This window comes from Astatotilapia calliptera, chromosome 11 (assembly GCF_964374335.1).
Source record: "Astatotilapia calliptera chromosome 11, fAstCal68.1, whole genome shotgun sequence".
Classification (NCBI taxonomy): domain Eukaryota; kingdom Metazoa; phylum Chordata; class Actinopteri; order Cichliformes; family Cichlidae; genus Astatotilapia; species Astatotilapia calliptera.
In genome coordinates, this window is record NC_137432.1 from 21,649,357 (window position 1) to 21,674,372 (window position 25,016).

At 42.1% G+C, this 25,016-nt stretch overlaps 2 protein-coding genes across 2 annotated transcripts in view; one reads left to right on the forward strand and one right to left on the reverse strand.

Moving 5' to 3' along the window:
- Positions 1-1,176: 1,176 nt before the first annotated feature.
- On the reverse strand, positions 1,177-11,653 carry erp44 (endoplasmic reticulum protein 44). Its single transcript, XM_026183970.2, has 11 exons — positions 11,471-11,653; positions 6,098-6,170; positions 5,464-5,503; positions 5,165-5,280; positions 4,289-4,473; positions 4,075-4,190; positions 3,807-3,981; positions 3,544-3,655; positions 3,156-3,297; positions 1,767-1,869; positions 1,177-1,676 (listed from the first exon to the last, which is right to left on the reverse strand). Exons 1-11 carry the CDS (start codon positions 11,540-11,542, stop codon positions 1,566-1,568), a joined length of 1,245 nt encoding a protein of 414 aa, XP_026039755.1. The 5' UTR covers positions 11,543-11,653; the 3' UTR covers positions 1,177-1,565.
- Positions 11,654-11,656: 3 nt separating this feature from the next.
- The window catches only part of invs (inversin), a 46,541-nt gene continuing 33,181 nt past the window's right edge, over positions 11,657-25,016 (forward strand). The window contains exons 1-9 of the mRNA XM_026183965.2: positions 11,657-11,876; positions 12,416-12,521; positions 19,003-19,102; positions 19,390-19,556; positions 20,816-20,989; positions 21,560-21,727; positions 21,843-22,023; positions 23,876-23,985; positions 24,440-24,611. Of these exons, the coding sequence (XP_026039750.2) occupies positions 12,519-12,521; positions 19,003-19,102; positions 19,390-19,556; positions 20,816-20,989; positions 21,560-21,727; positions 21,843-22,023; positions 23,876-23,985; positions 24,440-24,611 (1,075 nt within the window). The 5' untranslated portion in view covers positions 11,657-11,876; positions 12,416-12,518. The remainder of the gene's footprint in view (positions 11,877-12,415; positions 12,522-19,002; positions 19,103-19,389; positions 19,557-20,815; positions 20,990-21,559; positions 21,728-21,842; positions 22,024-23,875; positions 23,986-24,439; positions 24,612-25,016) is intronic.

Consider the following 25,016-nt stretch of genomic DNA (forward strand, 5'->3'; position numbering starts at 1 on the left):
GAACAGAACTCCAAGGTGTCACTGCCACAACAACCCCAATGAAAAGTACCCAGCCTGCCCTTTGACCTTTAGATTTCACCATATGTCTGTGGATTTAAAAGATTTCTAACAAAAGGATCCTGGCTAGAAATGTTCTGACTGCAGGATGTTTCTCAGCATCTTCAGATGCTTTAGAGGGTGGAGTGGACAGATCTGCCAAGCATTCGTATCCTTCATGACTTCGTTCTGAGTCAGCAGCAGTTCCAGCTTCTTGCGGATTGCTGCCTCAGGTCTGGACACTACAGCTTCCCACACTTTTTCTTTTTTGGTTGATCAAATTACAAAAGAAAATGTCACGTTCCTGTTAATTTGCCTGTGTGTTGCTTTTTCTTCTTCCTCTAAAAGAAATAACATAGCTGAAGGGTTTTCTGTAAAGTATTTCTCTTTGCGGCATGCATTTGACCTTCTGTAAGATCACACGGCTGCTGCAGAGAGGGCCTCCATGCAGCATGATGCTGCCACCACCAGGCTTCATGAAGAGGGATGATGGTGCATTTCTGGTGCAGATTTGTGCTACGTTTATACAAAACATTAAATCTGGTATGACATCCTTTTGATTGGTGGTGGAGGGAGGGAAAGAAAAACCTAACTACATCCACTGCGGCACAATACGGTAAGAAAAAATATAATGTAAGAAGACCCCAGGGATATTTTATAAGCACAGTAAGGGACATCATAATCAATGACCATGGTACCACTCGTACCAGGGAGAGAAGGGGTGCATCTCAATAGGCTGGAGTAGCTCAGTCTCTTTATCTTCAAGCCATGATTTAAAGTTATGCTACCCCTACCAAATAGTCTTCTATTTCTTCTTTGTGTTTGTGTGTGTGTGTGTAGAAGATATGGAGATAAAGCTACTTCAAACAGGCATACAGTTATAACTTGTGCTATACAAATGAGTTACACTTGAGTTGGTCATATTGAGATGCAGCCATGAGGTCAGTGAGACTAAACGAGTATCTCCTGTCAGACAGGCTGAACTGGACTACCCACAGATAAGAACCGCACAACCGGAGTGAGTGAGGGATCTGTTCTGTTTTTCCTTTTAGTTTTTTCCCCTCAAAAAAAAAACAAAAAAAACAAAACAAAATAAAATAAAAAAATGCAGGGTGATGTAAAGGAATAAAATAAAGGAAAAAAACAACAACACTGCATTTAATTTAGACCAACATTGAGAGTCCAATGTAGCTCAAACATATTTACAACCTCCAAAGAATAAAAGTAAAAACACTTCTATTGATGTCCCAATGCCCCACACACACATTGTCCCTCTTTAGCCCACCCACGTTTTTGATTCAAAATAAAAATTGTGAAAGTGTTATGAAAATATAGGTTAGCCCAACATGGTTGTGTCATGGACTCCACTCTCCTCCTCCCGTTCTTCTTTCTCCTCGTCGTCTCTTTTTTTTTTTTTTTTCTTCAGTAAGGGTGTTGGGTGTTGCTGTTCTGTCCCACTAGCCTGTCCCAACCCTAACCCCCTCCCTGACCCCGGGGCGTGGCATTGAGTCACAGGAAGGCCGTTAAGGTCACAGCTCGTCACGGTCTCGGCTGAGGATGGTGTAGCGTGTCTCGCTGGGTGCCAGCTTCTGGAACGAGCTCTCTGGAGGACTGCTGGCTGCTTCTCCGCCCGTCTCCTCCTGAGAGAAGAAATCGGATTTGAAACAAATGGTGAAATTTTGCCTGAACTCCCCCGAAAAAAAGCGACTCTACTGCCTCCGGTGACTAACCTGTCCAGGCGTGCTGTCCGTGGGGTCGGGCCCGTGGTGGAACTCTCGGTGAAGCTTACCAGAGTGAAGGTCCAAAACAAACTGTTTCAGTTTGCCAGGGACACTAAAAACACAGAAACACATGTTGGACATCAACCATCTTTTATCCAATTTGAGGTTTGTACAGTTGTTCCTAAAAAAACAAACAAAAATAATCCCTAATACAGCTGAAACAAACCCCACTTATTTAGGAGGCTTGTTACCATAACCTTCAAGGGTTACTCCTAAAGGACTTTCAGGGGGTAAAGAGCTAAAGAGTAAAAGGAAAAATTTAATACGGTGGATCATTTATGCATTCCAACACACAATGTCCGACAATGGAAAAAGAACTGCTTCAACTACAGCGATGATCAGAATTAGACGTTAATATGAGACGCAGGAGCAGCAGAGGACACCAGTCCCTGCGGACATGTCATCAAGCAGCATTAATCCATATCTACGCCGCCCTGTAAAGTCTCCCTATTAACGACAGGTCATGAGCTGCTGTCATGTCACACAGGCAGCGCTGGTCCCGAGTCACCAGTAACCCAGTGTGCACACGCACATATATGTATGTGTGTGTATATATATATATATATATATATATATATATATATATATAAATAAATGTACACTGTGCTAATGCAATTACAAGCCATGTGCCACATGTAGTGGTGATGTGATGTAATTAGGCTGTGGAGGGCTAGTCAGTCCTCGGGGCTTCTGTCTATCTGATCAGACTCTGATTGGGGACGGAGTGGGGGTGCATAATGGTGGGGGCACAATAAATAAGATTAAATTAGATTAGACTGGATTAGTTTAGCACTTATTGCACGTGCCAAATCATGTCACATTAGCTCCAGTGTCCTGGCCCATTCATAAAGGACAGATTTGAGGAGGTGTGACATTTCTCTGGTGTCGAGCGGACAGAGGATTATGGTGTGTGTGTGTGTGTGTAACAAAATTTGTCTTATGAAGAGAAGGTCTCATTATGAAATTAACATTATAACAATACAGGTAAATTTTATATAATTTAGCTGATCAGTATCCAACAGTAATTCCTCAAAACATCCAAAAGAATGCTGGTTATGAAACTGATTGAACACGAGAATGATTCAATTGTAAATTACAAAGTAAAGTCCAGTCGTGGACAGGTTTCATTTGTAGCTGGCCATTTGCTTTTTCTTTCTTTTTTTATTATTGTATGAAACAATAATGAGCCTATATTCCTGTTTGTTAAATCTTGGATATACTTGAACAAAGATGAGGTGATATCGCAAACCAAATTAATTTATTAAAATTAAGACAGTTTTCTTATTTATCAACTTAAAACAAGATTGCCTCATATGGGAAGAGTAACGTCGTACTTACTTGAGGTCTTTGAAGTCGGGGAAGACATACATGTGTCTGAATGAGTCTATGGCGATAACGGGACAGTCAGCTGGCGTTTTTTGGATATGGAGCAGAGGATGGCGGAACTTATCGCAGTCCGCATGAAGGAAGTTTATTGACCCTGAGGGAGGAAAAACCAATAATACCACTTATTGTGAAATATCTAGGAGGGAAGGAATTTACTGACTTGTTGCAATGAATGCACCCTGTTGCAGTACCACGCTCAAATTCAGCAAGCTCTTTAGAAAGAGCCTTTCTTTCACAAATGGCTTTATAAACCCGAGGCAATGGAACTGGCCCGATTCTTGTCAATACAGTATAAAAAGAAAAATGACTTCCCTGACAGATACAAAGTGCACACACTCACCTTTCTCACCGATGAGCTGGCGAGCCACTTCATGCTGGAACTTCTCTAAGCTCTCTGTGTCTTCTTTAAGATGGAACAAGATGAGGAAAGGGATTCCTTCTTCAGTCAGCTCCTGGAAAACACACAGTCAAAAACAGATGGAGTCAGAACCTTTTAAGGCCTCAGCAGTTCCACACAGACTCCACAACAACCCTCCTGTTTTTTGAATGTAAATATATACTTACATCTAGAAGATAAAAACTAAGCAAAAGCAGGTAACAAACCTCTCCATTTTCAAAGGTGATCTCCCTAACCAGAGGCACACACTTGTCCTGGGCCCAGGCGTAGGTCAGGTCAAAGTTGGTGAGGGAGCCGAGGTAAACCATGTCAGGAATGCCCTCGCCCATAGGTTTGTAGACCACATTGTCTCCACTGAAGCGCTCGGACCTAGACACCTCACTAGGACAGTCAATTTAAGGATATAAACATGAAAGGAAGAATAACGCTGAAACCGTGGACCATCGGTGGATCTAGTTAGTGTCTGTGTCTCACCCGAAAGCGGCCAAGAATGTGCAGTCATCTCGAAGGATGTTGGCAACTTTCTGAAATGTTCGATAGTTGTCAGAGTCCTTGTTTTCAAAGAAACCAACGATGTTTCTCTTGCTCCTCTGTTAACCCCCCCCACACACAAAAAAAAGTGTGTATAATTAAATGATATTCATTTTTAAAAGGGGAAACTTGCACATTAACAGAAACTTCCACCTACATCCACAGAATTAATCTCTTCCACTGAGGGCAGCTCTTTCACTGGGTCGACCTGCTGCTGGCGGATGAAATCAGCGATGGCCGTCACTGACCTCTGACCCCTGTACTCCCTCTTCATCATCATCCCATTGCGGAACAGCTTCAGTGTTGGATACTTGGTGATGCGGTAGCGCTGAGCTATGTCCGCTGCGCTCAGGCAGAGGGGGAGAGGAAGTTAAGCAAAGAAAGAAATCAATTGATGAAGAGTGAGAAGAAGAGTAAAAACACATGGGGATGGGTGGATGGGGAGCGGCGCGGCGACGGAGACAGCAGTTAAACCTCAGTCTGAAAACAGTGCCTTCAGTCAGCTCTGAGCTCTGATCTCCCACATGAAAGCAGCCCCCCCACCAAGAGTAAATATTCTCTCTGCACACAGTGTGTGTGTGTGTGTGTGTGTGTGTGTGTGTGTGTGTGTGTGTGTGTGTGTGTGTGTGTGTGTGTGGCAGGTGTCAATCTCCCAGCAGGCGGTCTCTAAGCCTTCGGTCTTCACAGGAAGCAGCAGTTTTGTCATTAGCCTTCAAACAGTTTGCAGGTCATCAATAATTCCCTTTAATTTGCTTTATCTCAAAAGGCTGAGGCCGGTGGTTTATGTGGCTGTGCTTTGGTGTGTCGGGCATCTATGTGTACATATGTGCATCAAGTATAGTAAAAGTATAAGAGCGCGCGTGTGAGTGTGTGCGCGCCTTTTTGTTTCCTGTATACAGAATGATGCCGTTAAGAGTTTGAGGTATTAGATCACCAAAAACACGAACCAGTTGGCTCCATTTTCATAATACAGGTACAAACAAATCATCAGCAAATGTCAGTGTCAGAAAGGAAAATTATAAGTATTACTCACAATGCTGGTCACAGTCGACGCGAGCAAACACCACCTGCTTTGTATCAGGGAACTCCTCCCTCACTATGTTAGATGCCTCCTCAAAAATTGGATGGAGCATTTGACTGAATCTACACCTGTGGGATGATCAGGAAAGTGTTTTCTTTATTCCCACTTTAACTGTAGGAATTTCCTACATTACAACAGAAAGCAGTGCATAAAAACCCTTTACAAATGAATAAGGAAAATGTGGAACTTTAGTAAAACACTGGCATTATAATGAGGTGGTCCAATGACACAGAGAGAAACAACACACTTACCAGTCTGCGTAAAAATTCACTAATGCCACCCCAGCATTATCTGCAAGGAAACAAACAGGGAAGAAATGTAAGCCTCTATGTATTACTTGCTCTAATGAAAGTATGTGCAGCTAGTAAAATTAATTAAGAAACCAAATTAAATGTGAACCCCGTCATTTTTCTGTGACTGATGGAAGAAAACAAAACAAAACAAGAAAGCAGTTAGAGAACAATTTAGCCACAGGAAAATGAAATGCTGCTTAATGAAAAGTGGATGAGCCGAGGAATATCAAACAACGGCCATAACAGTGGCGAGCTGCTTATTTCCAGGTCATCTGAGTATTGTAGCAAACACATCTAGAGATTTTGGGAAAGACGTGACTGTGCGACACTACAAAACGTGTTGACAGTAAGATGACACAAAAAACAAAACACAGATTTAAGATGCAAAACCAACAATCAAGATCTTCCTTTGCTACCAATTTAATAAATAAAGAAATATACTTATTTACTTTATTGTCGACACTTAAATGACTAGAGACTGTTTGAACTTGTGTAGATTTGAGGATGTTATCATCGTTCTCTAAAATATTTTTCCCTTTTATATAAATGTTTGCTTTAGGACAAATGTGAAGAATAAAGCGTGACGTCTTACTTAGGACGTCGTCAATGTTGTTCGAGTCCAGGCTGACGATTTCTGCCTGTCCGGGAGTAGAGAGGCCCATCACCTACAGACACACATGGAATGGACGGATTAGCAGTTACAACTTAAAACACACATGCCGAGTAAGACCGCTACATCTCCATCTGTGTTATGACTGGGGAAGGACATAGATCAGATTTTATTGATGTGATAGCTCAGTTTGCTTACTGATCAATTATCTGCATGAAAAATAAGCAGAAAAAAGGCTATGAAGTGACTCATGTGTGCAAGAGATCTGCAACCACATCAATAATAAAAAAAATTAATTTATTTTATTGCTCCTATTCTGCCATTGTTTTACTAAGTGTTTTATCCTATTGTGAAGTGTCCTTGGGTGACTTGAAAGGCGCTCATAAATAAAATTTATTATTATTATTATTATTATTATTATTAATAATAATACAGCTTACGATAAAATGTGATTTAAAACAAAAAAATAAAATAAAATAAAAACCACAATGATAATTTTGGAGCTGTTTTCTGTGATCTGGAAGCGCAACTGGAATTGATTTTCAATTCTCATCCTTAATAAGGATGAGTTGAACACTCCTTCCTTAAAACGTAGCACACCACAGTGCTGCTTCACACAATTTTACACCTGAAATCGCCGACAACCAACAGGTTAAATTTAGGGCCACACACAGAAAACCTGGGTCGTTTTGGAGAGTGGTTGAGCCAAGCCAATCAGCTAAAATGTACTTTTGGCTCATGGCTGCCAAAGCAAATATGCATGGCACCATGTTGTTAAGTTCCCAGATGACTAAGTGACAGTGTTTTTTTTATGACCCTGTAGTTGGAGAATTCACAGTAAGGTGTAACGTGTCCATTTGAAAATGAAGGGATGGTTGTGGATTTCAGAACTAAGACTAGAACCATCTCTCCTGTGGCGATAAATGATCAAGACTAATCAGCTTAAATATCTTCTTATAATAAAACACGAAAACAATACAGAGGGGAAGATCAGAGTCAGAATCAGTTTTATTGGCCAATTATGTGTAGACACACAAGGAACTGAGTGCTGGTTACTTCTCTGCTCTCAATGTACGTAACACAATTGCAATAAAATTGCAGGTATGACCTTGAATGACTTTCCTATGATTGCTGAAGAAGAACCAGCCAGTCCTTGATGACCATCCTCCGTCTATGATGTTCAAGGTGCTACCATCTGGCTCCAGATGCGATATGCCAACATGTGGGACAAAAATTAAAAACTCATCTCTCCCAGGTCTCTCTCTCGCCTAGTGTTGGATTTTTAAATCTTTGTGGCATTTTTATGTTGTGTTTATAGTTTATTAATAACTGTGTGTTTGGTGATTTCTGCTGACTGTACAACAAATTGTCTCCAGGTGGAAGTAAAGATAAAAGTAGAGCTTCATGACAGTGGATCCTTTACCAAAAACTTTCCCAGTGTGCCCCAAGAAAACTGAGCGTGAGTGTCATCTTTCCACTGTTTCTTGTTCCTGGGACTGCCCAGAATTCTTCCCTGCAATTCCTGGTACTGAGCTAAATATACAGTGCACACTCCTACTGTTGCCCTGCTTTGTTTGCAGAGCTCTCAAGATTTTTCCACATATGAAATCTGGAAAATGTCGGGTGAATTACGTGAGGATATCATCTGGAGTTGCCCATTCTCACAGGTAGCACATAATATGTACTTCATGTAATTCTCGTCCTTTTTACAGGAAATTTCTCTCCACTCAGTTTATGCTTGTGAGCTGCCCGGAGTAAAGCGCAGAAGACACATTACGACCACTCGTTAGCTGTGAATTACCTGGATTATCATTCTTGGCACAAATCAGCGCAACCAGGCATCGCAGAGAGCATGCACTGGGGAGATCACATGTGTCGCTGTTGTGTAATGTCTAGGAAAATGGGAGGTATCAAGTGCAAGCTTCAAAGTGGCCTTGGATTTCTGAGTAAAATATTTATTTTCCCAGGATTTTTTGTTAATTCACTAAGGTTTATATGGAACACAGTATACAGGAAAAGCACTATTTTTCTTTTTTGTCCACACTGTCCAAAATGCACTATAATGGTGGAATGTAGACGTAATAAAGATCTTTGAACATTGAACCATTACACTGAGATGGGTTTTTATTGTGTTTATTTATTTTATACGAGTCGCTTCCGAGATTAAGCCTCAAAACACTCAGCCTTTTTAGGGTTTTTTTTATTTATTTTTTATTTTATTTTTATGGTTCAAAGGTGTGAAAATAAGTGTCATAACTTTCTTTCTTTGCCTTGAGCCCTCAAAATATTAGCCAATTCTTAATGTTTTATTCATCACTCAAAGGTGTTCATTGCAAACAATTATTTTGTACGTTTTTGTACAAACATCCTTTTGTCGTCAAATATTTGACAACGCTTAGAAGAAAACACGGGTTGGAACTACAACATGTGCATAACCGGATTACAGCGATATTCCAGGTCTCACATTCTGCAGGGTGCAGAACAGGTGAGACCAGGTTTCTGAGATACAAGTACAATCGAGGTTTCCTATTCACACCCTGCGGGTTTCTAGATTACTTTGTGATAAATGTCAAAGCATTTAAAATGTACAGGAGCACTGACACATGGGAAATTTTACTTTTACTTTGTGGAAAATGGCGAGAGGAACTACAAACACACAGATGCAAATATAAAAGGAAACTGTAGCTAGAATAAACTGTTACTAAATGAGCCTATTTTTAATCATGCAAATGTTACGACAGAAGACAAAACTTTCCTCTTTTACCAATTATTTCATCAAGGCTGTCAGATATTACTCGTGGATCTCCATGCCAGAGCCACTGTAGTCAAAACGTAACATTACAACACACCATCTAGTTATCTGTTGTTATCTTTGCTGACTTAAGATCCTCTTTAAACAGGATACGTGAAGGTCGGCCAGTTCTGAGGAAGTCGACAAACTTGTAAAGAGTGACACAGCTCAAGTGGCCTTAACGTTTGCTCGCACACAAGCCGTCACTGCCTTTTACTTTAAATAAATAATGATTAAAGAAACAAAACAAAACAAACAAAAAAAGACTATCCTACAAAATTAGGGCCGCAAACAACCAATTTCTTCTGTCATTAAATCACATGTTCATCAGGCCTAAATGAAAAAAAAAAAATGCTAACACAATATAGTTTTAATTTGATAATTTTAAGTAAGGAAACAATTTCTCACATTTGAGAAGTTGTGACGTGCAATTTTTCAGTGTTTAACCTATTTTTGTTAATCGGCCCTTATTTATCACAGCAATTCCGCACACAGAGGCAGGCAGATCAGGTGAGGTACCATCCCTTCACGGACACCATCCATCTTGCTTCATATGTGTTAATTAAATTGATTTTAAACTACTTTAAACAACATGTAAATGTGGCACTGGTCTCACTTTTTGGGGGGGGATCGGCCTTGGATGTTTCAGCCATGTCTCAAATAATATTAAGCTAAATACACCTCATGGACAAAAGTGCTGGGCCATACCTCTTAATCAGTCCCATTGCCACAGGTTTATAAAGCTCAGGTGCCTAGTCATGCACACTTCCTTTAAACATTTGATAAGAGTGGGTTGTTCTAAAGAGATCACTGAAATTTCTTCCCTCCTGGAAATTCCAGATCACTTGTAAATGGTATTATTTCAAAGTGAAAGTGCTTATGAACCAAAGAAACTCAGCTACAACATTGTGCCAAGCTCCAGAGCAATGTCACAGAGTGTGCAAAAGTCACCAGTGTTTTGCTGAATCACTAACTGCAGAGCTCCAGACATCTTCTGGCATCATCATCAGCACAGAAACTAAGCACCATGAGCTTCATGGTACAGGTTTCCATAGCCAAACAGCTCCTGCAGGCTTAATATGATGTAGCCCAGTATTTTTTATATATAAGTGACACAAGTGTTAATGATGTTGACATTTCCTCAACAGGGTCAATAAACTTTCTTCACATGGACTAAAGTAAGTTCCGCCATCCTCTGCTCAGTATCCAGAAAACTCCAGCTGACTGTCCCGTCATGGCCATAGACTCATTCAGACACATTTATGTCTTCCCTGACTTCAAAGACCTCACGCTTTCATTTAAGCTGACCTTGCTTTAAACTGATAAATGTCAAAACTGTGTCTTCATGTCAGTAATTTACTTTGTGACATCATTATGTCATCATCTTTGTTGAAATATATTCCAGATTTTAAAAAATAATAATAAAAAAAAATACAGGTTCGTTTTTGACTTTCTTGTGTATGTGACTAGTTTTCCATTACCTATGGCCCACCTCCCTTCCGCCTCCCAAAAGGAATCACTCACTATTAACACCAGTTTCCTTATATTTTATGGAGTTCTACTTAATTATGTTAATTTACCCAATATTTAGCTATATGTCTGGATCATAAAACTCGGCACCTCATCCGTTTGGTCTCCATCTATCTATTGCTTATATGTAACTAAGCTTTCATGCTACCCAGCTGTTTTCCTTTTTAATTCAAATTGTAATGTTTTTATTTATTTGAAATTAGCACAATGAATCCTTTTGTTGACCGATTAAACTACAGCAGCACCAAAGTATCAGCTCACATCATCAAAAACGGTAACGACTTCCTCAAAGAAGGCACCGCACCAGATTGATATTCGATATCACGGTGGTCTGAAGCTCGCACACAAGTTTTAAGTTTTCACTTCAGGGCACACTGCTCTCTGGCTAGTTCCGGGTTGTCAGCCAATGAGAATGAGCCACAACAGAGGAATTCACCAACCGGCGAGCTTCATTCAGAGACACATACAGAAACACGAATAGTCCCACATTAACTTCAGCATCAATACAGGAGCTAATATTAAAGAAGGTCAAACGCAGCAAACCTTCATAAATCTCTTAAATTAACAATGCTAGCAACTAGAAGTTATCTAACTGCTGTCAATGTGTGGTAGCGCCTAATGCTAGCTTGATGCACTCCTACACCTTAACAAAGTTACCTGCACTCAAACTCTAGCTTTTAACGATTATAGCTACTGCAACTCAAACACATACTGTAAATTACAGCTAGTTCTAACAGTGATGTTCAACACTACCGGCTACACTGCAGCCGGATAACTTGACTAGTTTTGAGGGTTGCAGGAGGAAACACAGCCAGAAGGCCTCCTCTGTGAACCTGCTAAACATCTGCAACACTAACAGCGTACATACTGGTCAACTCAGTCACTTCATAAGCCACGTCCCATGCCAGTAGAGGCTCGTCGCTTAGCTAGCAGCTAACTAACCAGCGGCAATTACTTAGCTAAGCTTAGCTATGGAAGCTACCAACAGCCTGCGGTTACCGTGCACAGTCCACGGCTTTCATTTGAATACATACCAGCAGTACAGCCGTGACAAAGCGGACATCCACAGAGGGAGGTAGTGCTAACAGTTTCATTGTATGGTGCATTTATTGGAGGTGGTGGTGTTAAGTCTTCCCAGTATGTCTCGACGCCGCTCTTCTCACTGCAGCAGGAAGCCGACGGCGAACCAATCTCACGGTGACCACGGAAGCGTGAGCGACACTTCCTGGTAGTTGCTAGGCTTTGTGGATACTGTAGTTTTTCTGGTACCTTCAAGCGGCTCACTTGAATGAAGAGAAAACTCAAATTATGGCGAGTTGTTGTTTTACGATACTAACGGGAGTTGTAGTATTTTGTCAACACAGACAGTGGCGATTCAACGGGACGTCTTGGAAGAAAACTTTTCAAAGATTTTCATCCTCGCCGAAAGAAAACCAAACGGTAAATATGACGACGACGAAGAGGAGTGAAGGGAGCACTTTGTTAAAATGCTATGGCACGAGTGTTTTACTGAGCGGATCCATTGCCAAACACAGTTTTTTTCCTCTGGACTTTTTCAGTGCGATTATGAATAACTGATTTCTCTGAACACGATGGAGTTGCATCATTATGCTTGAGTTTTTTGCAATACTCCTTTGTTCACCGTCTAGCTATGTGCTTTATGTTTTCCAGCTAAAACAAACTTGGTTGCACAAATCTTTTTTAAATATTTAGATACCTACTTTGATTCACAACTCTCCAAAACCTCTGCAAATGTTCTCCATAAAGAACAAGAAGGAGGAAAAAAGACCGTTTGTGGTTAATTGCTGGTTTTTAAATCACTGTTTAACAACTCAGAGCTATAACTATTATAAACAATCTGTTACTCTGAGACATGTCTCCCCTGCCTGTAATCAGTACAGTGTTATGCTGGCAGTTATTTGTTTGAACAGGTGGGCTGATCTCAGTATGTGAGCGAGCCTCTTTCTCTGCCCTGGCAGGAGTCAGGATCAGGACAGGTAGGGGACCTGGATGCACATTCACACCCACTGAGGATGCTCTGAACTGGGAAACATCTGCTGAAGTGTCCCCCTTAACGCAGATATGGTAAGACTCCGGTGCACTTAGTGCAGTTAACCAGGTCTAATTTGATGTATAAATCCCTGAAGTTTATTTTTCTATTGGTAATGTCTTTAGTGTCTCAGCTGAACTCCCGGTCTTTAAATCTCTCTCTAGAGTCAAGACCGTGTGTAACAAAGCTAATTGTGTGTGTGTGCAGCAGCAACCTAATTGTTAAGGAGATTAAGCTGGAATGTTGAATTGAATCCCAGCATTAATATTTTATGGGCTAAAGCTGTCCATAGGGGGCTCACAGTGTGCGAGCAACTCGCAGATGGAGTGGGGAGGATTTCTCAGTGATAAAGAGAGGGAGGAGCTCCATATCCTTTGGGTGTCAGTGCACATTTTATGTATATATATGTAGTTATGAGGTATGAAAAATCCTTTGATAAACTGTCTTTACTGTGTTTGCTCATAGATGATTAATAATGTGAATTAAAGTTGGATCAAAGTTTTGAAGAGCAAACAACTTTTACTGTTATTTTAATTTAGCAAAAATATTATATGTTATTTATATAAAATTACTCATTGAGAAGAGGTAATGATGTAAAAGTTGAATATTGGTCAATTAACTAAATACTACTGAACAGAAGGACATAGGAAAAATGAATATATTGTGGAGGTATGTATGGTGGTCCGCCACAATATATAAATAATTTGGGTGTTGCAACTACTTATTTTTGTGAAAAACTTTGCTGTTGAACTTTAATTATGTTTTGCATACAGTCACAAAAAAGAAAGTATACCCTCTCTCATTTCTAGAGTTGTACATATCAGAACATAAAAAAATCATAATCAACACCAGATATGTTAAACTGTCATTATTTATTTAACAAAAACTAAGCCAAAAAGCAGAATCTGTGTGTGGAGAAGTAAGTACACAGTAAGTAAAGTATTGTTTCCATAGGAGTTAAGAGGTTGATTAGCATCCAGGTGCTGCTAATCAAATCCACTTGTTTTACTCATCATCGGTAATGGTGAGCACCTTTATAAAAGCAGATGTTTTGGCGGCTTGCTGGGAAGGCTTATAAAGCCATTTCAAAACATTTTCAAGTTCCTCATTCTACCATGAGGAAGATTATTCACAAGTGGAAAGCATTCAAGGTAGTTGCCAATCTTTCCAGGATTGGACGTCCCAGGAAATTCACCCAAGGTCAGACTGTGCAATGCTCAATGAAACTGCAAAAGACCCAAGAGGTGCATCTGAGAATCTCCAGGCCTCAGTTTGCATGTTAAATGTTAACGTTCATGACAGAAAGACTGAAGAAAAAACTGAGCTACTACACAGCTTAGGTTTACAAAGCTGCATCTGAACAGACCACAAGACTTCTGGAACAATGTGCTTGACATACAGCAAGACCAAAGTGGAGATGTTTGACCATAATGTACAATGAAAACCAAATACAGCACATCAGCACAAACACCTCATACCAACTGTCAAGCTCGGTGGTGAAAAGGTGATGATTTGGTTTTGTTTTGCAGCCACAGGACCTGGGGACTTTGCACTCATTGAGTTGACCGTGAACTCCTCTGTATATAGGCCATCCTTTTGACAAAACTGGGTCATGCAACAGAAAATTAATCCCAATCACACCGAATCTACAACAGAATGACTGAAAAGAAAAAGAATGAGGTGTTGCAATAACCAAGTTTAAGTCCAGGCTTCAGCCTGATTCAAATGCTGTGATGAGATATTAAATGAGCTGTACATAAACAAATGCCTACGAACCTCAATGAACTGAAGCAACACTGTAAAGAAGAGTAGGTCGAAATTCCTCGACAACGATGTGAGAGACAGATGAAGTCACACAGAAAATGACTGCTTCAGGTTGGTTTTAACGGGGGTTCAGTAAGCTATTGAATGACTGTGTGTACTTCACACATTGCTTCTGTGTTTTGGCTTAGTTTTTGTTAAATAATGTCATGGTGTCATGTGCTGTTGTTCATCTCAGCTTGCTGTGATGTTGTGAGGCATGGAAAATAAGGGTACGAGATGACTAATAACATACAGCGTGTCAGGGTGTTTCCAGGCTCAAAGTGGGAATGCTCCACATTGTCTTAACAGAAGTCTGCATTTCTTAAAAATATATATATGTATATATATAGCTTTGTAAATGATCTCACCGTTTTTTCCTCTTTTTAAAAAAAAAAAAAAAGGTTCAATCTTAAGTATTTTTATAACAGTTCTGGTGAATGTCCTTTGGTGGAAAGACCTAACCCTCATTTTCTGGGTGCCAAAATTTTTTACATGCAGGGAAACCCCAGTGAACATGTTAACCCTTTTCAGCGTCCTCATCTGACAATGTAATTTGTCGTCACACTAGCTGCAGAGTAATGCAGCACACTCTCACACCGATCTGATTTCCTCTGTCCATCTGCTTTCTGTTTTGCCCTCGCCTCCCTTTTCTGCTTTCTCCATCTTTTTTCTATTTCGCATTGCTCCCATTGATTTTTTTGTTTGTTTTTCCAGCTGATTATGTCCCTCTACTCTGATTCGCCGGTGGGCACATTGCTCTCTGCACTTTAATTGGACATTTAATTAGATCACAGTTTTAGTCCAATTAGACTCAGAGGTGTGGGGAAAAGAGGATGGTGGGGAGAAGAGGAAAAAGTCCCCAAGCTGGTGTCTCTGCCCTCCCTACACTGCCTTCTCATTCTCTCCTCTATCTTTTTTCTTCATCTCTCTATTTCTGTCTGCCTTGCTGTCTCTCTGCCCTCCCTCCTGAGGGTGGCTCATTAGTGATATAATGGGATGACACAAAACACACAGCTCCTCTAACTCTCAGAGTGTCTCAAGCAGTGGCTGAACTACAGAGACAAGGTTATGGGGACTCTGCTGGTAGTGTTAGAGAACTTGTCTGTTGTTGTTTTTTTTGTTATTGTTGTTGTTTCATCCCTTCTTCTTCTTCTTCTTCTTCTCTTTGAAGCTAAAAAGAGGCTAAGTGAAAATGTTGACAGTCTGCCACTCAAGACAGAATTGATCAGCCCACAAATGTGCACACACACACACACACACAACAAACCAATCACAAGCTGGGCAGAACCCTATCGACTTAGTGTGATATCACAACACCTAATGACACTAAGATAAGCTTCACTAGCAGCAGTCAAATTCAGGGCTGCACCAGTTCCCGCCCTCTTTCTCCCCCTTTTGTTGTCGTAGTCTTTGCACGGAGCATAACAACACTGTTTCCCAGTGGATGAAAACACATGGGCGAATGTAAACACGCACAAAAATACACCCTGATGTATGCAGATATGCACGCACTTAGGCTCAGGTGTAAGTTCTCAGAGGGCACAAGCCAATCTCTGTGTCCCTTAAGCAGTTGTGCGCACACACACACACACATTCTGTGCTTTCTGAGTATCTCAGGAGGAAGATAGAGAGCCAGGCTCTAATGTGCCTCTGCCCACACACACGCCTTTCCATCCTACACTTCATATCTGCATCACTAATCTCTATACATATACCATATGTGTGTGTGTGTGTGTGTGTATCGCTGGTGTGTGTCTGAGTGAACGGCAGTCAGGCAGGGGTGTTTTAGCCACAGGCGTCACTACCTGACCCCCGTGGCTGTGAGATTGACAGCTGTGGTCCCACCTAATTGCATTACTCTCCCAGGTGATTGGCTCACACCCTAGGGGCTCATTTGTCAGGATGCACTGTGGTAATGATGTAAATTAGCAGATCTATGTGTCACTCAGCCTGCTTCCCTCCTGCTGATTGGCCCCGCTGTGCCCAAGGGCTCGGCCCCCAGCTGAGGGAGCCAGCTCATTGGTCCTTAGGGAAACAGGAAGTCCCCGAGAAATAGGGCTTTACAGATTGGGGATCCTTAAGGGCTGATATTATCCTTCCTCCAACATCTATACCTGTCAGTCAAAAAAAATCGAGGAACCGACCCCTGAAGCTTCTCTCTTCTATCAGATACATGCATGTAGGAACCCATAATAACCCCGTGATGGCTAAGAAGCTAAGGGCTCTCTGCTCTAACTGTATAAACGGTAATAAAAATGTTTGCGTGTGTGTGTGCGTGCTCTAGAAATGAAATAAAGGCCACAGGCTCAGGCTCTGTCCCCCATTGCTAACCCAGCATGCCCTAGTCATGTCGCCTATCAAAAGCAGACACCTTCACAGTGACAGACAAGTAGAGAAGCACACACACACACTTTTTTACCTGTTTGTCTCAACGGCATCAATTGAAGCGTTACTTTCAGTGAGTGTGTGTCTGTCAGGAGGCAGCAGCGCGTATGTTTGCAGCACTCCTGTCGTGTTTCTGAAAGGTTTCGTCGGAGTGTCTAGATTCTTTGTTAAAATCTCTGCAGTTATATGAGGCAGAATATGAATAAAGACTAAATAATGTCAGCATCAGCATGAATCAATACTCATACAGATGCACAATCACTTGGTCTGGACCTCAGTCCATGATCAATGGTTTACTCTGAGTTATTGTCTTCATATTAACAAGCGGAGTGCTCCCTGAGGAACGCGTATGAATGGCTAAATGAGACCACTCCAAACCTCTCAACAGGACCTTGTGTTGTGTTTACACCCTCCTTTGTCTAGTTTCAGACGCTGCATTGCAAAAGCCTTTTTAGCCAAATTTGGATGCACTGTAGGTGTTTCCAAAACACTCAGGTCCTCATAAAACTCTAATTGCCCACTCTTGGTGATATGAATGTCCCTCGCATAGATTCAGATATTGACTCGTGTCCCTCATGTTGCTGTTTGGCCAAATTATAACTTTTGTTTATTTATTTATTTATTTTCCTGCATCTAATATTATTCATAAATCAATTCATATTTTAGTCTGACTGCTGGGGGCTTTCAAATAGACTTGAGAAGTGTAGAAAAGGATAAAAATTAATGGACAGAAGGAAAGAAGTTTGGCTTGAGTGCACGACTTAAAGGAGGTCTTGTGATCATCTCTTTTTTTTGTATAAAAGAAATCATAATAATAAAATTGTATTACTTGTTTGTGCAGCTCTGGAATATCTGCTGTTTGTGCGTGCATTAAGTTAAATATTTGCAGACTCTGTGAGTGTCTGAGTGAGCATTTCCATCTGCATTACTGACTGGGGTAATGACTTTAAATTAGAGACGTTTGTGGTTGATTTTGGTAAAGCTCGTGTAAAAACTCTCTCTCACGGAAAATCACTTCCCATGACATGGCACATGTGCCAAACACACACGCTGACACACTAACACACACCTTCAAGGTGCCGCTCCCCCACTACTACCACCACCACCCGCTTGATCTCACACATAGCCTTACCTCGCAGTAAATGTTGTAACGAACTTGTATTAAGTCTCTGCCACTACTTGGCAGTGCGTGAGAAAGCAGGAGCATGATGGGTAATTGCCGTGCTGCACGCAGTGTCTACGGGAGCTCTCTTTACGAGGTGACTAGGGGGAGGAAGAGGGGGATGAGAAACGATGGATGGAAGACACCGCAGCGTTCCCTCACCTCCCCGACCAAAAGTTTAGAAGTGTTTTTAAAGCTGCGAATGCTTAACACTTATCAGTAACTCCCCTCTGCTGTATCGGCATGAAGTCTCTTTAGATGGTCAGTTTTGGGTAGCATCAGATCTGGGAGTTAATGAAAACGTCTCGGAGAAAACTCTGATTGTGGCATCAGTTTGTGCCTCCAGCATTTATGTGTTTAAGGGCAATAATTGATTTCTGTGCTGCGTTCCGCAGGGCTTGTCCCACATCTCCAAACCGAACACACAAACTCACACATGCATGCGCGCTCACACACACACACACAGATATAAACACGGCAAGGCATGCTGCAGTATTAATGAGACATGAATAAGACATGAAGAGAGACCCCCCTCTTACACGCTCACACAGGGTCTCCCCCTCCCCAGCTGCTTCCTGTCTGCACGTTACCCAGCTTTCACTGCGCTCTGGTTAAGTGGGGCCAGGAAGAGATTTAACCCCCTCAGCGGGAGCACACACACACACACACACACACACACACACACACACACACACACACACACACACACACACACACACACACACACACACTCGCAGTCCCTACTGCCAGCTCACATTAGCTCCCTGATTTTGTTATTGGCTGTACGCATTTTGCTGTACGATCGACTGCTTGTGGAGCTTCAGGTGTTTATTATCTGCCCGCAAGACGATCCGTGTGTAACATAGTAATGGCCTCCTGAATGGCTCAATCACTGTTTGCTTAGTATACAGAAAAACTGTGTCTATATTCTCTGATCTCGAGAAACGCAGTTTTATTTAGAATATATTTATTTGTCACACAATATGATATTATACTGAACATGAAGCACTTAATTGTGAGTGTGTCCAGTAATGAGGGTGTGCTTTGAGTCAAGTGAATGCAAAGGAAACTGTCTAGACTCAGTTTAATGTCACTTTGTTAAACTGTGTGTGTGTATATGTGTTGCTGCAGCTCCAGTTGTGACCTTCCATCTGTTTGTGTTGCAGGCCTCAGCGACGTCCAGCCCGGGACCTGCCTCTCTGGGCTCGCAGGTTCATGCAGCAGCTGTCAACGGAGACAGAAGCGCTCTCCTCAAACTCATCACCGGTAAGCAGCACATCTTAGGTTCATGAAGTCACACGAGTCATGGCATGTGGCATAAATGAGAAATGTGCAGTAAAAGAATATAAGAGGGCAAATATGAGGATGCAGGTTATGAGTGCTAAAGTGCTTCCTTGTGACTCTTAGCAGCTCCAAATAAATAGTTTTTTCTCTTTAAGTACAAGAACTTACAAGAATGAATTCTGTGGATTTTCACCGAAATCGTGGTCTCTATTGGGGTCTTAACCTCTGACTTAAACCTTCTGTTGTGCTTCATGTGTGTCCACATGTAGCAGAGCCCTTGCTGAAGGACCGTGAGGACCAGTTCGGCCGGACCCCTTTGATGTACTGCGTGCTGGCTGACCGTCTGGACTGCGCAGAGATTCTGCTGAAAGCCGGAGCATCGGTCAACAAGACCGACCTCAGCCAGCGAACCGCTTTGCACCTTGCTGCACAGAAGGTACGGGCATTCGCAGATGTGCAGGTGAACACTGGAGCACACACATAAAGCACACTAATGTCATCAGTTACGTATGTCGGCCCTTTTTATGTCATTATCCTGACAAAATTCATTCGCAAAGGCCATAATTGGATAGATTTATTAAAGTGAAATGAATATGAACCCAAGGTGTGATCTCATAGAAGTTAAATAACAGAGAAATTTTGACAGTCTGTCAGCTCCAATGGGAAGCCAGTGCCCCCTAGTGGCTGTAATTATGGCCTTAGGCTTAGGGCTTATTGAAGATAATATGACCTGATTTATGGGCCTCAGACACAAGCAGTGTAGCTATGAGCTTCCTATGCACATGCTTGTACATGAAGAATTATTCTGCATGGAGTATTTCTGCTGTTTCACAGCATTTTAGACACACAAACGTGTGAAAGAGGAGGGGCTTGATGTTCTTTTGAGTTCAATCTACACACTTAGGGACAATGAAGACAAAGAGTTAATGACAAAACCTCCAGAGTGATGAGAACAACGGGGATGTGGTGCTAATAATATCTCTTTACCTCTCTGTTATTTATTGGCAGCTTCTTTTATTAGAGTGTACTGATACAGGATCATCATATCACTGAAGGGAGAGGGAAGGTAATAGGTTACTAGGATCTGTCTCGTAGATGGGGAGTGTGTGTATGTTGGGGGATGCTAGTGATGGGAAGCCCTGTCTCTTTGACATCTGATCAATAAGTGGCTGAGACAGCGAGAGAGGCAAGGGATTACTGATCTAATTGGACTGAGAATAGGAGGACAGGAACACACACACACTCTCTTAGAGTCTAGATGCATGCTCACACACGAGATAGATCTGTCAGTCTGTGGCTTTGTGGTCACAGAACGATACTAAACACCCTCACACATGTTCACCCTCGCACTGCTGCTGTGTGGCCACTGTTGCACCCAGTGGCCTGCTGGTGAAAGACCAAAAAAGTGAGTATAAAGATGATGACGATGATGAGGAGGGGATGGCAGGCAGAGTGCTGCTGTTTACTGTTTAACAGCTCATCACACACACTGAGGAGTGAGGCAGGAGGAGGGAACGAAGATGGATGACCTGTGGATTGAACCAGACGCGGCTAAAAGCCCGGGGAGTGTGTGTGTGTGTGTGTGTGTGTGTGGGAGTGTGTGTGTCATTGTTGCTGGTTCATGACTAATGTTGAGGAGAATTGGCGATTTCTGAGCTTCTTATCAGCACAGTTTGTCCCTCTTGGTTGCTGCAGGGGAACGTGCGTTTCCTGAAGCTGCTGCTGTCCAGGCGTGCTAACTGGCTGCAGAAAGATTTAGAGGAAATGACCCCACTCCACCTGGCCACCAGACACCCCTCACCTAAAGCGCTCGCCCTGCTCCTCAAACATATTGGACCTGGAGAGGTTGACACACAGGACAAGAATAAGGTAGTGGAGTAGAGTGCGTAAATATCCATCTGTCTTTATAACTGTTCTCAGTCACAAAACAGCCAGCCAGGGCGTCAAGCCATTAACCTTCAAACAGACTCACTCAAAGCCATTTGGTAGATGCAGCGGCGGTTTTAAGTCATACACACATTAAGTCATACATACATAAACACGTTCAGTGAAAAGCTTAACAAGCTGTAGCTTTGTCCTGTGTTCTTGCTGATAAAACCACAAACACACAGTGTTCTCTGTCTGCTCAACCTGATGTGTATCTGACATCAGTAGTTAGTTTTGTAATAATCCAATATGCATCATCGTGTCAGATGACAGTGGTTTCAGCAAATCTCAGAATAGCTCAGTTGTCGGCATCTAGGTTTAAATCTCAGCTCACTGGTGGATCTTCAATATGAGCTTTGTGTAGCACGTTCCCTCATATTTTCTGGCTGTATCATAGTGTAGTGATTTTTTTTTTGAAGTGGAAACCTCAAACCCAGTCTTACGACTGCCCATTTTAATTTTAGCACCATTGACAAATCTTTGTGTCATCTTTTATCGTCATTCTGTCGACAGCAAACTGCTCTTCACTGGTCGGCTTTTTATAACCGACCAGAACACGTTCGCCTTCTGATCAAGCACGACTCCAACATCGGCATCCCAGACAGTGAAGGCAAGATCCCCCTGCACTGGGCTGCACACAGTCAGGAGCCCAGTGCCACAGAAACTGTCCGCTGTATACTGGTACACGCCATATCCACACACACGATCACAAATTCATTTGTCTTCATTTCCCATCCTCACACATCAAACCTGCATGTTTGCATCTTTTCTTGTTACTGTCTGTGTTTGTGTAAAGGAAGCAGCACCCACTGAGTCCCTGCTGAACTGGCAGGACTATGAGGGTCGGACGCCCCTTCACTTTGCCGTTGCTGATGGCAACGAGGCAGTAGTGGAGGTGCTGACGTCTTATGAGGGCTGTAATGTAACAGCTTATGATAACCTCTTCAGAACACCGCTGCACTGGGCTGCTTTGCTGGGTGAGTTGACACACATCTTATATGCAGTTTATTATTACAAGAACCTGCAAGAATTTCAGGCTTTTTAGAAATTATATCCTTAAAAGCTAAACTACCAGTCGAATTTAGAATCCACATTTTTTCCTTTCTAGCAGCTTAGGTTTCAGTCTCTCAGCCACTTTGGTGATGGGCAGGTTTGCAAATGAGGTTAGGCAGAAGTGTCCATTTACTCCATTTCAGTGTTTGCAGATGACACTGTAGTGAGAACAGGGAGCAGGTGAAAAATAGGTAAAAGGGTGGAGGTATGCTCTGGAGAGAAGAGGAATGAAAGATGCTTGAAGCGAGACAGAATACATGTGTGTGAATGAGAGGGAGACAGGTGGAAAGGTAAAGATACAGGAGTAGAGGTAGTGGAGATGGATGAGGTGAAATACCTGGGGTCAATCCGAATCCAAAGCAAAAGACAGTGCACAAGAGAGGTAAAGAAGAGTGTAGGGATAGGGTGGAGTGGGTGTTATGAGTATGAGGGGTGATTTTTGACAGAAGGACAGCAACAAGAGTGCAGATGGTAGTGAGACCTGCAATGATGTATGGTTTGGAGATGGTGGCACTGACACAAAACCGAGCTGCAGGTGGCAGAATTTAAGATTTTCATTGGGAGTTGCAAGGATGGACAAGATTAGAAATGAGAACATCAGAGGGACAGCTGGGGTCACATGTTTAGGAGACAAAGTTAGAGAGGCAAGGCTAAGATGATTTGGACATATGCAGTGGAGGGATAGTCGGTATACTGGACAGAGGTTGTTGACGCTGGAGCTCACAGACAGGAGGAAGAGGAGGAAGTACTCATAGGAGGTCCATGGATGTAGGAAAGGTAGGACCTGTAGAGGGTTGGTGTGACAGAGACATGGTCAGATTTCATGACTACTAGTGAGAGCAGCCAAAAGAAGAAGAATGGATCAGATAAAATGGCATTAAAATGTGTGGTGTGAAGGCAACACCCTGACTTTTTCTCTGGTTCCTCCAGCAGTTCTATTTATTTAGTCCTATTGTGTGAACACTTCCAGTTATCTTACACTTTCACTCAAAAGTTTGAAGTGCTTTTTAGATCAGAAATGTTATAAGTGACCATCAAAGATTAATACTGTCATTAATCATAAGTCATTTTTAACTGAATGTCTGTGGAAGGAATACAGACGCACATTTCAGCAACCACCCTGTTCCAGTGAGACTTGAATCGATTAAGTTAACACAGCAGATAGCAAATGTGCTGTTTTTAAAAAAAGGAAAAAATGTGCCTATTTGGGCGTGTGGCAAATCATCCTAAATAGGTTTGATCATAGTCACACAGAAAATAAAATAAAATTCCTTCAGAAACTTCACAATATACAAGTTCTGAGAAACTGAGTCTTGTACTTAAAAACCAGTTAAAGCAAACAAACAAATGATTTCATAGAAAAGTGGGAACTACTCAGTAGTCTCAAAAGTGTGCAAAATTGGCTTTAACCAGAACAGAAAGAGAAGTGGGAGGCCGAGGTGCAAAACCACGTCTGTGGTTTAAAATAAGACATCTCACAGGGGCACAACTGAAAACATCATTAAACAGTCGTCATACAAGCAATTTTTTGCTGGTTTGTGACGTATTTTCATATATTTGTCGCTCAGAATAGCCTTTATTTACATCAAAAATGACTCCAAACTTCTGGGTGACAGCATGTGTGATAGCGACCTGTTTATTTCTTTAGTGTCACGTTAACTGTACAAACAAAAACACACGCTGCATCTGTAAGATGGTGTGGTTGAGCTGTCGTCCTGGCGCTTCACATCCTTGTTTCCCAGCATGTCCCTCTGATGAAAAACGTGTCTTTTTCAGGCCATGCGAAAATTGTCCACCTGCTGCTGGAGAGGAACACATCAGGCACTATTCCCTCAGACAGCCAAGGGGCAACACCTCTGCACTATGGGGCACAAAGCAACAATGCTGTGAGTCACTGACTCACATATTGTTACCTCCGCCAAGGAGGTTGTGTTTTGGTAGTGTTTTCCTGTCGTGCTGTCTGTAAACACGATGTCTCAAAAAGTTTTGAAATAATTCCAATAAAACTTTGTAGGGGTGTAGAGTGGGCTTATGTTAACAATCCATTGAAATCTGGCTTATATCCACCAAGGACTTCAAGGTCCCCTTAATGGAAAATTGACAAAAAGTCTTATAAATGAGAAACTATTTAACTTAGACTCTTACAAGTGTTACTGATATTTGAAAGTCCTACACCAGACAGTTTAAACGCTTGATTATTCAAACGCCTGTTTTAAATTACAGCAGAATAATAAACCAGATCTTCATCTTGTTAGTTTGTTGTAATTATGTTTCAGTATCTTCACCTTGGTCCAAAAAACAACACAAATAACCTGCGTTTTTCTTTCTGTGTGCATGAAGGAGACAGTTGGCGTATTCCTGTCCCATCCGTCGGTGAAAGACGAGCCCGATCTAGAGGGGAGAACAGCGTTCATGTGGGCTGCTGGGAAGGGCAGTGACGATGTCATTCGCACCATGCTGGCCCTCACCCCAAACATTGACATCAACATGGCAGACAAGTACGGTGGCACTGGTGAGGACTTGACAAACCAGAGGAGGAACTAAAGCTCCTCCGAACTGCTTTGGCCCACTTCCCCTGTCCTCTGTGTGCTTCGAGGGAATGATGACATAATTTCCCTGGTCTTAATGCTCTATGTACACATACATACATACCTTTGTCCTTACTGGTTGCTTGTTTTAAAGTTGGGATGATGATGGGATTCCCCCAAAAGTGCAAAAGAGGCAGTGAGATCACAGGAGAGAGGGAAGTGATACTGTGAGCAAAATTAATGTGAGCTCGTCACAGACACGCACTACTGCCAGCACTGTCCTTTGACAAACACACATACATGCAGGCGCACATGACTTCCCGCCACGCTTTGACCCCCCGGGGCTATTTGAACCTATAATCTCCATGGCGATAGCCCCTCTGCTCGAC